At 34.2% G+C, this 17825-nt stretch overlaps 1 protein-coding gene across 1 annotated transcript; it reads left to right on the plus strand.

Annotated features, from left to right (window-relative positions):
- The first annotated feature begins 516 nt into the window (after positions 1 to 516).
- LOC122278752 ((3S,6E)-nerolidol synthase 1-like) lies at positions 517 to 3139 on the plus strand. Its single transcript, XM_043088943.1, has 7 exons — positions 517 to 817; positions 910 to 1177; positions 1260 to 1635; positions 1725 to 1943; positions 2036 to 2174; positions 2264 to 2512; positions 2632 to 3139. Exons 1-7 carry the CDS (start codon positions 605 to 607, stop codon positions 2923 to 2925), a joined length of 1758 nt encoding a protein of 585 aa, XP_042944877.1. The 5' UTR covers positions 517 to 604; the 3' UTR covers positions 2926 to 3139.
- The last annotated feature ends 14686 nt before the right edge of the window (positions 3140 to 17825 follow it).

The raw sequence follows: 17825 nt of genomic DNA on the forward strand, positions 1-17825 counted from the left end.
AATGTACGAGACTTCCCACCCAATATTTGTAGTTGTATCTGGAATTGTTTTCAGTAACATGCTTTGCACTTAGGTTTGGATAGTGAGTTGAGATAAAATGAGATTGGATAAAAGTTAAAAATTAAATAAAATATTGTTAGAATATTAATTTTTAATATTAATTTTAGTTTGTGATTTGAAAAAATTAAATTGTTTATTATATTTAATTTGTATGGGAGTTTGAAAAAATTGTAATGATTAAATAAAATGAGATGAAATAAGTTGAAAAACTTCTTGTATCCAAACAACCTTTGACCCCCATAATGCCGTGCGTGTTTAGTTTGAATCCTGCTGAGGTATTGGGGTTATGATTCTCTAGAACTGTTAAATAGATTAAACGTGGAATAAGAACCAAAATCTTAGAAATTATGCACGTTTTGTTTGTATCAGCAATCGTGTTATACATGTGGCTTCCAAAATGATTCGAAACAACCTAAGATTTTTAACCGCGTGTGGCTGCCTATAAATTGGATCGATCCAATTAAGCATTCCACAGACCATACATCAAACTCTCAAGAAAAAATTATCAATTCGATCACTTTGTGGATACATACTCATTCTCGCCATGGCATCAATGTCCACTAAAACCATCTTTGCAGCTTCCTCCATCAATCCTCCAATTGGTCCCGACAGAATTCAGAAAACTGCAAATTCGAATCCCTTCAGCCTGACCTCTTTGCCAAGTGCCCACAAACATTGGAAAATTTCCCAAGATCATGATACATTTGCTTCTACTCCTTTAGAATATCCAAACTACGGAACTAAGAAGCATGACTTTGTAAGAATATTATGCATGCAGTCACCTTAATTTTTATCTGTTTCTTTTGATTAATTTCTGGAGCTGTGTTCGACTGATCTCTTTGTCTGCAGGGCGGGCTCAGCGTCCAACATTCCCATAAATTAGAAGCATGTAGGCGTGCACTAAGGAAAGTAGGAAAAGATGACGGTTTCGAAAGTTTAAACATGATTAATGCCATCCAACGGCTCGGCATTGACTACCACTTCCAGGAAGACATTGATGCAATTTTGAAAGGGCAATATGCAAAATACATTGCTCATGGTGATTGCGGTCAGAATCTTCAGGAGGTTGCGCTACGCTTTCGACTGTTGAGACAGCGAGGATACTATGTACCAGCCAGTGAGTTATTCTCATTCCATTTTTTCAGCTTATATTACTAAAATCGATGACTATATCCTCACCCATCAATTGTTTTGAACAGATGTATTTAACAACTTCAAGGACAGGGAGGGAAAGTTTGACAAAGAACTAGGTAAAGACATTAACGGATTGATGGCTTTATTTGAAGCTTCACAGCTAAGTATAGAAGGAGAAGGCATACTAGATGAAGCTGACAGCTTTTGCGAGCAGCTTCTAAACGCGTGGCAAATCAGACATCTTGATGACAACCAAGTCAGTGTTGTTGGGAATACTTTAGGGAATCCTTATCACAAAAGCTTGGCAAGGTTCATGGCGAAGAAGTTTTTCGGTAATTTCACGGGCACAAATGGATGGTTGAATGATTTACGCCACCTAGCAAAACTGGATTTCAATATGGTCCAATCCATACACCAGAAGGAAATTGTTCAAATCTCCAAGTATGTGTAACATGAACAACTGGATGATTTACTACTTTATAATTGCAGTGATTATTTTTCTTATCTAAAGTCAATCTCTGTCATCTTAGATGGTGGAAAGATGTTGGTCTGGCACAGGAACTGAAGTTTGCAAGGGACCAACCGCTCAAATGGTACATTGTTTCCATGGCCTGTCTTACAGACCCAGATCTATCAGAGGAAAGGGTTGACCTCACAAAACCCATTTCTCTAATCTACATAATAGATGACATTTTCGATGTTCATGGAACGCTTGAAGATGTCACGCTCTTCACAGAAGCCATCAACAAGTATATATGCGCCTTAAATGCAGGATTACTTCTATTCCGATCCCTCTCAACCGTTGTATATTCATAAATAAAATGTTTTAATTTGCATGCAGATGGGATTATGCTGCACTTGAGCAGTTACCCGAATACATGAAGATATGCTTCACTGCTCTTAATGACATCACTAACCAAATCAGCTACAAGATATATCAAAAACATGGGTGGAATCCCGTAGATTCTTTAAGAAAGACGGTAAATACAAAATACTTTCTATGCATTAACTTATCTAATAAATGAAGACATGCATCTTCATCATGAAAATCACGAATTATATATTGCAGTGGGCTAGTTTGTGCAACGCTTTTCTGGTAGAGGCTCAATGGTTTTCTTCTGGGCAGTCTCCAAAACCAGAAGAATATCTGAAGAATGCAGTTATTAGTTCAGGGGTACATGTGGTACTAGTTCACATTTTCTTCCAATTGGGACATGGCATAACAAAGGAAACTGTAGATCTTGTTGACAATGTACCTGGGATTATATCTTCACCTGCCACAATTCTTCGGCTTTGGGACGACTTGGGAAGTGCCATGGTGAGTATGCTACTCTTGAACAGTGGCTCATGTCCTAGAAGTTCACTTTCAGACAAAGTTATGGCAAATTAAAATTTAATCACCAATAATATGCACGTGCGTGGTTGATGTGATTGCAGGATGAGAGTCAAGATGGCCATGATGGATCGTACATAGATTATTACATGAAAGAACACAAGGATTCTACAGTCAAAGAAGCACGAGAGAAGGTTGTCGATATGATTTCAGATTCATGGAAACGCCTAAACAAGGAGTGTCTGATCTCTCCAAATCAACTTCCAGCAAAATTCAACGAGGCATGTCTTAATGTGGCAAGAATGGTGCCCTTGTTGTATAGTTATGACGACAACCATGACCTCCCAAGCCTCGAGGAACATATGAAATCCGTGCTTTATGTAAGTGTGCCTATGTAAGGCAATATCCTAATGAAAAATTAAAATAGAACCTAAGCTTTCATCTTATATATGGGCGGGTGGATATCCATACCTGCCATCCGCCCATTTGATTTTATTTTAAGATGAATCCGCTTGCTTGGGGTAATGATTTTCAGCCCGTTACCTTAGCGAGTTAGCTCGTTAATTTGTTTTTTATTTAATGATTAAGGAAGTGACTATTAGTGTATTGGTATATTTTTTCTATTTTTTAAAAATATTAAAATAAATTTAAAACATCTTAAAAGGAAAAAGCAAAAAAATTGTAAAAAAAAGTGACATTTCGCTGAGGGGACACTCGTTGGGCAGCATAATAGCAGCCTCCTTGTAGAAATTATTTTGCCTTTTATCAATGGCTACTAGTACTTTTAGAGAAATGATATTTATAGTCTTAGGGGATGAAAGTACTGCACATTTCCTTTGAAAAAAGTGAGTAAATTTTGAACCTACATAAAAAATTATTTTTTAAAATTATATACTCCACTTTTTTTCAAAGTGGGGCTTTCACCCTCAAATAATTATTACTAAATTATAATATTATTAATTCTTCATGTGGCTGTTTTGAGTATTGGTAGGTAACATGGCCGGTCAAAATAGACTAATACTAGATATAGTCACTAGGCCTGTGCAGAAAAGGGCTTGGTCGAGGGTTCCCTGGACAGGATTTTAAAGGAAAAGTTCCAATAGGAAGATTTAGTAATGGAAAGGTTCCCTCAGACAGTCGCCGGCCACAGTTTCTTCTATCTCAGTAATTTCGTACACCATCAATGATGTTGATCTCAACGATTTCAGAATTTTAGGAAAAAAAAAAAAAACCCAACAGTTTCAGCCCTTCTTCCCACATGCACAAAGACATTTCCTTCCAACGAAGTCCGCTGCAGTTGCATTTGATTCTCTGTCTCTTTATTTGTAGATAAATTCCTTTATCGACACCTTCCACTTCCAGCTAACAGAATAAATTCTGGTTTCCCATTTCTTTCTTTTTCTGTCCGACCCAAGCTTGGAAGAGAAGAGAAGAGAAGAGAAGAGAAGAGAAGAGTAGAGTAGGGATATCACCTCCAACCCATGGCCAATCTTGGTCCCGAGTACCCGTACTCTCCGATCCCGGTCAATCTCTTTGTTTCCAAGAAACATCGTGGCCTTTCCCGTGGTGACCTCGGGTTTGCCGACGCCTCCGGTCGCATCGTTTTCAGTGTCAACCGTCCATCTTCCAAATACTCTGCTAATAAGCTAGTACTTCTCGATGCCACTGGAAAACCTCTGATTTCGATGCACCGTCACGATGTCAGTCTCTCTCTCCCTCTCTGTGTTTGGTTCCGCAGAAATAATAAATATATATTTATTTGAAAAAAAAACTATAATTTGGGAGACATTATCATACATACGGTTGAGAAACAGAAAATTAAAGATTTAAGAGGACCAGTTCTTGCCGGTTGAGAAAGTGAGCCAGATCATGAAAAAGGTGCTGCTGGCGAACACGAAGATCTCAAAGGATGCCAAGGAGACGGTGCAAGAGTGTGTTTGGTTAGTTGATGGAATCGGAGTGGTTGTGAGAAATGGAATCAAAGAGAAATCTGGTTGAAACCCTTGGGTCTGCAAATGAAGCTGAAGGATCCAAACTCAGAAGGGCAACAGGTTCGACCCGACTCAAAAATACACGGGTCAGATTGGATCGGATTGGCGCCCCATTTCCTGCTGGTCAGGTCGGGTCGGGCCCAAATCTGATTCGGCTGGGTCGGTGTGCAGGCCTAATAGTCACTACAACATTTGTTAGTTTTTGCTGCAAGGGCATGTGGTCTGAAAAACTATAGTCGTAGTGGGAAATGCTTTTTACCCACTAAATCTATCTGTGGGAGACTAGTGACTTAAAGTTGGTGATGCTAAGTATTTTTTTCTACTAATTCGTGAATTGGTTGGAAATTGTGACATTTTTCCACCAAATAGATAGTGGAGATAGGCAACGAATTTTGTAGTAAAAAAGTTACTCAAATTAGATTGGTTAGTGAGAAATACTATATTTTATGACGAAATGTGCTGGTGGGTATTAATATTACCCACTAGAGTATTTGGTGGAAAAAAATGTTTTTTGGCAAAAAAAAAAAAAAGTGTATTTGCCATGAGACATATTTGTGGCAAATAGTAAAAGAATTCAGAAAAAAAAAATTGTAAAAGCAAAAAAAGTCATCTTATGGAAAGATTTACAATCGTTGACTATTTGTATAGATATGGAAGGATTTACAATCGTATATTACACAACTATCACCTAGAAATATCTCCTATAATGGATTTCTCGATCGGGGGGCCATATTACACAATCAGGGGGCAAATTCTTGAATCCTCGACACAACTTATAAGAATACTAAGCTCCTACACACAACCCATGTTTTTGGACTATGCCTATTGATATTATCAATCAAATTTATGATTACCTCTAAATAACTCAAGTACATTATATACCTGCTTTTACAGGGACAAGCCTGTGTATCCAGGCCTTTGGTACTCAAGCTTGAACTGAAAAATCCCGAATCAAGAACATCCTTGAATGCCGTAAAATAATGACCCTGTAAGAGTACAAAATTACAAATAGAGGCGCTCATTTAGGACAAAAAAAAAATAAAGACTTAATACAAATTTGCGAAATCACAAGCAACTCATGATTAATTATTTAACTACCTTCTTGCGAGTTGATAAAGTCTTTAGAACAGAGGGACTCATCATGTAAAACTGCACCTAAAAATCATAAGCTACAAACAGTTCCCTTACTTCTAACAGACCACTCATAAATCTCAACCAAGTGATCATTGATCCTATACATGGCAGGTTCATTAGCCTCCCCCACTTTATGGTGTTGTACATTCATAGCCTATTGATCAAACTACATCTTAAGATATTGTTAAATAACAAACATAAGTGTATAAAACTACCTCTTGATATATTGCTTGTTTTTAACTCATTTCAACTAAAAAATATGTAATATGCAGCGAACCAGAAACAATTCCCCCCCACATCCTGCAACCAAAGGCTCCACAACATTCATTTCTTTTCTTTTTGATAACACAAGAAGAATGGAAACAACCATTCATTGGGCCGTAAATTATTTCTTCATTAAAGTGTATCACAGAACAATTAAAAGAATGAAAACAAAAGGAAAAACTGAAATCTCAACGCTTCACTGACTATAAACACATTCTCAACAAGGCCCAACACTTCACAAATCACATCACCAACACCCTCAACACGACATACATGTGCTTCCAACACTTAGCCCAACTTCACAACTACAACACAAGACCCAACACTTCACAATCCAACAACAATATCACAACCAAATCTATTTCTCCTCCAACTTCCACAACAACACAATCAAAATACTACATATCCATGAATATAAATCTTAATAAGCAATCAACACCACGCTATACACGTCCATTTACTCCAAAATAAAGCAATAAAGATATAAAGGTAGGATTTTACCATGCTTAAGGGCTTCGACAGTGATGAAAGTGTGCGGGAGTTGTTGCTGTTGTGTCGGTGGGTTGCTCGTGTTGGTGCGGTGTCGTGGCTAGAGGCGGCGATTGTGGTTCACGGCGACAGATCTGGTGGCACAGAACAGGGGATCCGTGAGAGAGAGAGAAGGTGAGGGAGGAAGAGGGATCGTCGCCGAGGTGGGGGCTTCGGCTGTGGGAAAGGGAGGAAGGGGGTCGTTGCCGAGGTGGGGGGCTGGTGGTGGTGGTGCAGTTCAACCGCTGGCTGTAGAGTTGGCTGGCGACGCAAGGACTGAGTGAGGGAGAGGGGACTTGGTTTGGGCTTGCCTCGGGGAGAGAGAAAGGGAAGAGAGGGAGAGGGAGGCGTGGGGTGGCTAGGTCCGGTGAGGTGGTCACGCTCGATGGAGGCGACGGTGGCCTGGGATGTAGCCGAGGAGAGAAAGAGTGAATGGGGAGGGGGTCCGTGTGGCGTCAGAGGAGAGAGAGAACACAGAGATTAAACAAAGGGCACACGGGTTTGGGGGGGGGGAGAATTTTAGGGTTTCAAGTTTAATTTCAACCGTTGGTCTTCAAATTTAATTCAACGATGAAGGTTAAATACCGAGTGGAACTAATTGAAGGGAATACTTATTTACGACGACTTCTTGTCGCCGCAAAAGACCTTTTTTTTTTCGTCTCTCCCGTTTGATGTCAACATGTTAGTTTTTTTTTTTTTTTTTCACTACATAAAGTAGTGGCAAAAGGCAGTTTTACCCATGATTTTAAAACCGTGGGAATGGCAGTCATGGCAAAAGAATATTTTTTTTTTCACAAATACAATTTGTAATAAGAAGTAAGTATTCTTCATGAGCATATATAATGGGAAAAGAACTAGTGGAAAAAAGTTAATTTTGTTGTAGTGAGTTAACTTACACAACCATGACTGTATCTAGTATTAGTCTATTAATCTAGTATTAATCTATCTAGTATCTAGTATTAATCTAGTCATGAGTATGCGGGCTTAAGCCCCGCACACCCATTTTGAAAAAGAGTGGAGCTTACTGTTAAAAAGTTAATTTTTTTATGTGAGTCTCATATTTACTCACTTTTTTCAAAAGGAGTGTGCGACGTTTGCGCATTCTATTACTTCAAATATCATTTCTCATAAAAATATATACAACAAAAGAATTAAACATGTTTGGTTTCCAACTTTTTTACATTTATTCAAAAAAGATTCAACTTTAATCTGAACATGATCTATTAACACTACAAAAAGTTCTTTTAAAAAAAATTCCATCCAATCATTCCCCGAATGAATTTTTAAAACATATTATTACAAAAGCCTAGACAATTGCAAAAAATCTCCCAAAAATATCTCTCACAACAATAACTGCAAATTTATTACTTGTCGCAAATAACAAGGTTTTTTTTTTTTTGAAATCGTCGCAAATAAACAAGTTAGACCCAACTTAAGGATTGAAAAATTGGAATGATATTTTGGGAGGGATGTGAGGAGGAAGTTTAAGTGGACCCATTAATAATATAGGATGTCATGACCTGAAATACATAAGCACAACCACCTCTTATTTTGGGTGGTACATGATTAAATTGTAGAAAGCTTACCCTTTTGAACCACACGCAATATCTTTTTCTTTATATATATATAATAGAGCTACTTTCATTTTATATCTTTAACACCAATATATTTATCTTTTTCTTTAATGTTTTCATAGTATATTCATTTTATAAGTTGTCAATTCTTCCATATATACACACACTTACATATACATGCATTTATTCTATTAATTATCAGTCTTTATATATATAATAGAGCTACTTTCAAAACGATACACTAGAATGCACTGGTAATGTGATATTCCGTTCTAGTGCTTAAACCAAAATGATCACTAGAATGGAATTTAAACTTTGCTTACTAGATTAAAACTGGCAGAATCAGGTACTAAGAAGTATCCAACGAAGGAACATTAGGTCTCGGCTTGTCGGGTTATTTAGGTTTGTGTCGGATTATTAGGATTCGAGTTATCAATCAGCCAACCCTAACTTAATCCATATAACAAAATCTGTCAGTCGAGTTAGGGTCACAGGTCATACATCTTTTTTCCATTCTTCAAAACTGTTTTGTGCTGGATTTATTTTGATTATATAATTATTATATGGATTTCTCATGAATTTGATTTATACTAGATTTTTTTCATCCCCAAGCAAATGGTCAGTTTGAGTGGACCATCTAGATTTTGGAGGCCATGGTTCAAGCTTTTGTGTTAGACTTCAAGGGAAGTTGGTAAGGCACTTGCGACTAATCAAGTTTGCATACAATGTCATCAGTTATTGTGAGAGTATTAGGGCCGCACTATATGAGGTGTTGTATGGGCACAAGTGTCAATCCCCGTTGTATTAGGATGAGGTAGGTAAAAGGAGGATGATGGGACCAAGTTAATTCAGACCATGTATGACATGGTATTAGTAATCTGTAAGAGACTGGCAATAGCCTCATGCATGCTCGCATATAAATATTTGGGAAAATGTTGGATAAAATTCTAGAGTGTGTAAACAATGCATACTCTTATTGAAAAAAATAGAAAAAATATAGAATTTACATAAAAACATTATTTTTTTAATAGTAGGCCTTACTTGTTTTCAAATAGAATGCGCAATACTTATAGAGTTATGACTGTTTATTGCATTACTGAAAGAGTAGTACTACTTACTCTTTTACTTATAATTTTGCTAGTTCTATTTAATGCTTGGTGATATGCAATGCTAGCTTGTTTTGCACGAGGATTAAGGTAAGTGACTATGATCATATCTTTCCATATTTATTTTTTGTAAATAAAGTCTTTCGCAACTATATACTTAAAGTAAATAATGTTTATAAAAGGTATATGTATATGTATATGCATGAGCCTTTGTTGGTAGCCAATTTTCATGAACTCCATCTATGATGAAGTTATTACATGAGATTGTGATACTGTATAAATGATAATGTGATTTGATATTATATAGTACAACTATTTGTTTTAATGAATGAAATGAAAGGTAAGGTAAGGTAAAGTTAAAGAAAAGAAAAGAAGATGAAAATGTATGATTGCATGTGATTATTGATGTTAATGTACTAGCCATGACAATGAATAAAGTACCATGAGGTTAGGGCATTACAAGAGAATCGGTTTTTTGAGACAAAAAAATTTGTCTCGAAAAATCAGAATTTCGTCCCTAGAATTTTTTGGAGATGAAAATTTTTTGTTTCTATTTTGTATCAGAAAGACCGTCTTAGAAGGTTTTTCAGAGACAAAAATTGAATTTCGTCTCCAAAAAGTACTTTTAGGGACGAAATTGGGCGAATCAGTTGAAACCGTTTGAATGGGAAATTCTTTTTGAGACAAAAAAATTTCATTTCAGAATGAAGTTCGAATGAAAAAATTACTGTTCGAACAACAAGAAATGTTAATTCGAACCAACAACCATCTCTGACTGAATCCGTTCGAACAACACATTTTGAAGTGACTTTTGTTCGAAGAAAAATTTTGACTGTTTGAACAGACAATATATTTATGGAAATCTTTTGTTCGAACGAAGTTTTGAAAAATATCATTATTCGAATGATTTTTTAATTGTTCGAATAAAGGCACTGATTGTATTTCCCGATACGTTTGAATGGATTTTTTATGTTCAAATGGATATGTTTTTGTTCGAATATATGCATAAATGGTAATTTATCATTCGAACGGATTATTTAAAGTTCGAACGGTATTGATCAAACAGAATAAAATTTAATTAAAAAGAATATACTAATACACATTGTAATCTATATACATCAATTGTTCAAATGTTTACAAACATCATAAATAAAGGTAATTAAAAAAATTAAATGAACTATGATTGTGGTGGTACTGGTGGCATAGGGTTTTGAGACATCATTGACTGGAATTGTTCAAACATTTTTTGGTTATTTAATTGTAGCCTCACTCCTAATCTTGCCTCTAAATGTGCTGCTTGATTTAATCGGGTCAGCAACTCTTTTTTCTTCGACCTCAATCGTTCTATCTCAAGTGTAGCTTCCTCTAACCTCTTAGTCTAGTCGTCATTTGATCTGGCTTTAGAAGAGGATGATGATGTTGAGGATGGCTTCACGCAATGTCCTAAGCCCCTCAAATATTCAGAACGTGATCCAAGAACTTGAGAAAAGATTTGAGCATCTTTGATAGATGATTCATCAAATGGATCCGCAGCAGTGTCTTTAAGAGATTTTATCTTATCCTACAAAAAGAAAAACATTAAAATTAGTATAGGTAACAAAAATATATTTAGACAATGAAATTAAATAAACTTAAACTTACATAATTTGCCTATGCTTCAGGATTGCTCCAAACACCATCACGATTTTTATGTACTTTAGCATACAATTGGGTCAGATCATAATCAGTAGGATTATCTTCTTGCTGCAAAATGAAAATTAATATCAGAATTTAAACCAGAAAAGTGTATGTATTAATATTTAATGGAGACTAAAATAACTAACCATTTTTTTTATAAGCGATGAAAAGATCGAGAACCCGCATGATGGTGTATCATTAAATTTGATCTATTTGCTTTGTTCACCGTACTCCGTTGCTAAAAAAAAGTATTATAATTTTATGTTTAATACATCTATCATATTAAAAAAAGACAGCACCGAAATTACCTGATAAGAAGAATCTTCAAACAGATCACAAACTTTCTTCCATTCGTTTGGTGGCATTGCTTAGAATGGATTTTGATGCGCCTCTATCGTAGTACTGAACTTCTAATAGTATGCATGACATCGACCTTTGTACCTCTGGAATGCATTCGACATCAGTTCCTCAATCATTAGTCGATCCTCTCGTCGGCCAAAATTTAGTTCAAACTTATCCTTCAAAAAATTAGAAGCAATTAGTATAATTTCAAAAGTTATTTAAATAAAAATGTTCTCTAAAGTAACTTATTATTAGGCAACGATTTTCGATGTGATCTTTCACATCTTGGGGAACTTTAGCACGGGAGGATGTAGCCATTGATACATACGTGCAAGTAAGTGTACCAATATAAGAAGCAAGTCAAGCTGCTGAATCCCCAGAGCCACCGGTGTGATCATCAGGTATATCAATTTTAATTTTATCAACTTTCCTTACTTTCTCTATGCCGACACCCCTCGTAATGCCTCTAACTTGACGCTGATTTACAATAGCTATATATACAAAAATTAAATCATATATTTTAATTAAATTAATCATATAATTTAAAAGATATACAATGATAAAATACGTTATTTTGGTTCTGGTTTTGGTGATATTGGCCCACCATTGTTGACAGGTGAATCACACGGGGAGTTAGTAGGTGGTGGGGATGGCTCACATGTTCTTTTGCGTTGAGGAGGCATATCTGTTTTAAATTATAATAAATTATTATTCAAAAAAATGGGACAATCTTTTTATAAGAATTATACCTACACAAATATCTGTTTGAAAATTATTTGGTATCAGTTTTGTTGGACCAGTCGCTCTCATTATCAGTAGACAGTTCAGTTGATTCATGTTCTTCCGACATGTCACCTTCAATTACTTCGGGTTGAACATCTTCTCTGCGCAATGGGACCATGTCATATTGGCTTAGATCAACAAATAGATTGATGCCTAATTCATTTTCTTGATATGCTTCTTCATGGTTTGGACTATCAACTTCTTCATGTGGTTTGTCTGCCTCTGGAATATAATCATATACATTTCTTGGTACAAACTTCTCGACTACCCGCCATGGATTTTCGAACTTCAGATCATCTAAATAAAAAACTTGATTTGCTTGGTTTGCGAGAACGAAAGGATCGTCCTCATACAATTTGCGAGAGGTATTGACACTCACAAAATATTCATCTTTACGCACTCCCAACCTAGGATTTGAGACATTCCACCAATTACATTTAAGTAACCAGACCATATATTTCCCTACATACTTTAACGCTATGATATCTTCCACAATTCCGTAAAAGTCGATATTATCATCCCCATGGCTTCCTTCGACTACGACCCCACAATTTTGAGTTTTCCTATATCGTTCTCTGTCTGTTGTGTGAAATCTATATCCATGCACCAAACATCCTGAATATTGGATAGCCCACTTAGATGGACCACATGCCAAAGCATATACTTCTGGTGAGATTTCACCTGAATGTTCACTATATTTCAATGCAACCTACATAAATAAATTTTATTCTACTCATATCAATATTATATATAAATATCAATACCATATACAAAATGTATAAAATTTAAAATAATTATGCATATTTATTTTTAGTAATACCGTATGTTCAAACCACGAGGTAAATTCTTTTTCGTGCGTCTTTTCTACGTTAGTCACACAATTCGTGCAAAGTAGTTGTATATATTCGCTGCGTATGTTAATGTGAGCTATTAATTGGTATCAATATATACTATATTATTATAAATACACTTAAAAATACTATTAAATTAGATGATCATCACTAACCTCAAATAATGTTCAATCTCTTCACAGTTATTCAAGACATAACAGCGAGCTCTTTCAAACTCTCGCCCACATAGGTCATAGCCCCATTGTGCACCAATGGGACGTACTTTCTGGAAAAACACAATAAATGCTGACGAAAATCCCATTTGTCAACCTTCATAATTTCGATCCGGTCTTGTAAATCTAGTATCAACCCCACGAAAATACATTGAACAAAGTGTATACCACTCATTATGAATATATGACTCTGAGATTGATCCTTCCGGACGAGCCTTATTCCCTACAGATCGCTTAAGTTTTTCCAAAAACCGTTCAATAGGATACATCCATCTATATTGAACAGGGCCAGCAACTAACGCCTCACGAGGTAGATGCACAACTAAATGAACCATTACATCAAAGAATGAAAGCGGGTACAAACTCTCCAACTTGCACAATATCAATGCAATGTTAGCTTCCATTTTTAATAAGGCATCAACCTTCAATGTTCTACTACAAATACTCCTGAAAAATCGTCCTAATTCTATCAGAGCTGCACAAACATCTCGAGTAAGCTTTCCGCGCACACCAATTGGCAACAATCGCTGCAGAAATATATGATAGTCGTGACTTTTGAGACCAGTTATCTTCCAATCATGAGCTCGGACACATCTTGACATGTTTAAAGCATAACCATCGGGTAATTTGATTGTCATGAACCAGTCATAGAATTTATTTCTCTCATCACTCGAAAGTGTATACCATCCAAGGGGCATATAAGCTGACGACCCAGTATCTTACAAATGCAACTTCGATCTTATTCCCAACTCTTTCAAATCTTTACGAGAGTTGACTGTATCTTTTGTCTTCCCTTGTATTGACATCAGGGTTCCCAAAATATTCTTGCATATATTTTTTTCAATATGCATAATGTCTAGATTGTGATGCAGTGTCCAGGTAGACTAATATGGCAACTAAAAAAAAAATACTTTTTTTTTGTCCAATTCAATTCCACTGCTTGTCTTTTCTTCTTTCGACATCTTGCATTTTTCCCAAATCTATTGTCTGGAACATCTTCCAATTGAGTGAGAATATCAATACCAGAATACTCTGGTGGTGATGACCTATGCTCAACCCTTCCATCAAACAATGCTCTATTTGAACGCCATCTATAATCATAAGGTAGATATCGACGGTGTCCCATGAAACATAATTTCCGACCATTCGTTAACCACTGAGACTATGTATCTTTGAAGTAAACAATCTCTGAAGTCGAGGAATAAGCAGAAAATATCTTAGCACTTTATGGGGTACATTACGCTTATCTGATGTCCATCTTGACTCATGACACACCTGACATGAATCAAATTCTGCATATTGCTTCCAGAAGAGAATACAATCATTTTTACATGCTTGGATGATATTATAATCTAATTCTAAATCTCGCTTCAATTTGTTTGCTTCATAAAAATTTCGAGGTACTATGTTATCTTGTGAGAGAGCCTCTTTAAATAATCCAAGCAACATATCGATGGCCTTTGCAGAAATACGACAAATAGACTTAATATGGAGCAGCTTGACAGTGAATGACAACTTGCTATGACGGGTGCACCTTGGGTACAATTCTCGTTGTGCATCCTCCCACAGTAATCCAAATTCTTTATTTCCCTCAAGTGATTGTGCAGATGTTCCTTCTCCATCCCTGGCACCAAATATGCCTGCGCCAAGATCCCCTAACATTTCAGTCATATCTTCTCTATTATCATAACTATCATCAGAAACATCATCATTTATGTTGTCTGTGCCGATCTCATTACATTCATCCATCTGATTGAGATTACTGTCAAATCGAACTCCCTTAGGAAATGATTCGCCATGTAAAACCCAATGTGAATATTTTGGATCAAACTCATTTAGGAATAAATGATCTTCCACAGCCATCATATTGTATGAACTAAGGTTTTTGCACTTCTTGCATGGACATCTTATAAATCCTCGACTATCAACACTCCCACAAGCAAATTTTAAGAAAGACTTCACCCCTTGTGCATATTGCTTATAGTCTCGACCAAGTGTATCTCCCAACAACATCCAACTCTTATCCATCTATAAAAAACTCAATTCATGGGATAAGCACTATCAATAAACTATTACAATAAACGTGTCTGGGTACCATCTATTTTTAAGGTAGTTGGTCCTATCCCATTCGAGAGACTATCATCTATATCGCATATATACTCAGTCCAAAACTCATATGTTAGTAAAAATTTCGGCAGCATTTCCCTACAATTCTTCAAGTATGCTAGTCACGGTAAGTCATCGACCCTATTCATGGGCCGAGAAACTTACGAACTACAAACTCGAAGAATGTAAGAAAATGCGAAACTAAAATTTTAATTGACTAACACGTGAGTTTTAACTGAATATATATACCATATAGATGATAGAATCTCAAACTATCCACTTTGGACAATTCAAGAGTTGTATCCAAACATTCTTTACTGCATGTAAAGAATAGAAAATCCAACCCCTCAGTAATAAACATAACAAGTATACATCACAAATACATTACAAAATTACATTACAAGTATACATGATGGACCCTTAAATGTATTTAAGTACTTATAATTCTTTATTTAAAGATTCCATCAAGTTAATAATCTTAATTAGAGTACTTAAATATTTTCAAATATTTAATTATAATTTTTTATAACTTATATTTCATAATTATAATTTAAGTATTAATTTATTTAATTAGAAATTATAAATAGAATTAATTATGCATTATAATTCTTTAATTAAGTACAATAAGAATATTTAGAGTATTAATCATCTTAATTAGAGTACTTAAATAATTCTGCATATTTAAGTTATAATTTTTTATAACTTATATTTTATAATTATAATTGAAGTATTAATCTATTAATTAGAGTACTTAAATAGAATTAATTATGCATTATAATACTTAAATAGAATTAATTATGCATTATAATTCTTTAATTAAGTACAATAAGAATATTTAGAGTATTAATCATCTTAATTAGAGTACTTAAATAATTCTGCATATTTAATTACAATTTTTTATAACTTATATTTTATAATTATAATTTAAGTATTAATCTATTAAATAGAATTAATTATACATTACAATTATTTAATTAAGTACAATAAGAATATTTAGAGTATTAATCATCTTAATTAGAGTACTTAAATATTTTCAAATATTTAATTATAATTTTTTATAACTAATATTTTATGGTTTTTTTTAGTATTAATCTATTAATCTATTAAATATTTTCACTAATACATTAAACTTCTTTTATTAAATATCAAGTAATTATATTTTAAGTTTTCGAATATTACAATACAGTACTTAAATATTTACAATTATACATTATAATTACATTTTATAATTACATTATAACTATCATTTAATTGATACTGTTCGAACAAACACTCAATATGTTCGAATACAATAAAGCCATCATTTGATTCCGTTCGAACTGAGTACATTCAATTCAAACGGTATTCTGAGTGTTCGAATGGGTTAAAGCTAGAAACCAGTCACGAAAAAGAGTAAAAAATTGAATCGCAAAATATAATTTTCACATACATAATGGCATATTTCAATACAATACATTAGAAACTATATGATTATCCTTAAATATGATTATTAAATAACTTAGAAAACTATAAAAACTTACCTCTAATTTTTGCAATCCAATAAAAATATTAATCCACAATACAATAAAAATATCAATCCAATAAAAATATAAAAACACATTAAACAACTGTTCTATCCCAACCAATAAATGCAACAAATGAAATTGTACTTGTAAACGAAAATCGGAATGAAAAATAACAAAAAAACCATTTACCTCTTGTCCTTCTTTCTTCTCTCTCAAGAATCTCTTCTCTCTCACTTCTTTGAAGCTCTCTCTCTCTCCACAACACTTTCTAACAGCCTCTGCCACGCTCTCTCTCCCTTTTTTAAACTTCAATCCGAGTGAAAATGAAGTGAAAGAATTGGGTTAATAATATATGAATTTACATTCGAACATATTTTTTTACAAGTTCGAATGCGAAAATCATAAAAACCGCAAATTTTTCCCACAATATTTTCATGTTCGAATTAATAATATTTCAGTTCGAATGGAAAAAAAAAATATTCTCCAGCATATACCGATAATTTGATACGAATTTTCCCTCCAAACAAAAAAACTTCGTTCGAACAAAATTTATATCTATTCAAACAATTTTATATGCGTTCGAACAGATAATAATAGAAATATATAAATATACACCAAATAGCATAATACTAAGTGTCACTAATAGCATAATACTAAGTTTCTTATCAATCTATAATATTATGTATTACTAATAGACTAATATTTTATTTAGTATCACTAATAGTGTTATACTTATAATTAGTATCACTATAAGTATAATACTAAGTATCACTAATAGTATAATACTATCTATTATAGTATATATAGCATAAATATTTGAAAACTAATAGTACTATAATACTTTCTAATATATTCTAAGTACTTGGTTTATTAATTACTAATACACAAACTAAATATATTAGATATATGTATTTTATACTTATATTTAATGCAATGTTTTACTATAGACTTAGTATATTACTATATAATGCAATGCTTTACCTGATACTATTTTATACTCATCTAATGCATAATTTAAGTATTAGTACTAATATTAGTATATATTGTTTTACATCTTGTACTTATATATATCAAATTATTTATGAATGATTACAATATTCATTCAAATATATACCCTTTCAGTTTGAACTGATACCCTTTCCGTTCGAACAAATTTACGTTATTTAAGCCGCGATACAGTTTCTTCTCCGGCCATTTGTGCATCCTCTCATTCAAACCGTCCAAT

This window comes from Carya illinoinensis, chromosome 10 (genome assembly GCF_018687715.1).
Source record: "Carya illinoinensis cultivar Pawnee chromosome 10, C.illinoinensisPawnee_v1, whole genome shotgun sequence".
Taxonomy (NCBI): Eukaryota; Viridiplantae; Streptophyta; class Magnoliopsida; order Fagales; family Juglandaceae; genus Carya; species Carya illinoinensis.

What these genes read in the sequence shown, in the direction of transcription:
- LOC122278752 (XM_043088943.1), top strand. Translation starts at nt 605, where the DNA reads ATGGCATCAATGTCCACTAAAACCATCTTTGCAGCTTCCTCCATCAAT. An exon ending in GAACTAAGAAGCATGACTTT is followed by an intron (nt 818 to 909) that starts GTAAGAATATTA and finishes CTTTGTCTGCAG; the next exon opens with GGCGGGCTCAGCGTCCAACA. An exon ending in TAGATTCTTTAAGAAAGACG is followed by an intron (nt 2,175 to 2,263) that starts GTAAATACAAAA and finishes TATATATTGCAG; the next exon opens with TGGGCTAGTTTGTGCAACGC.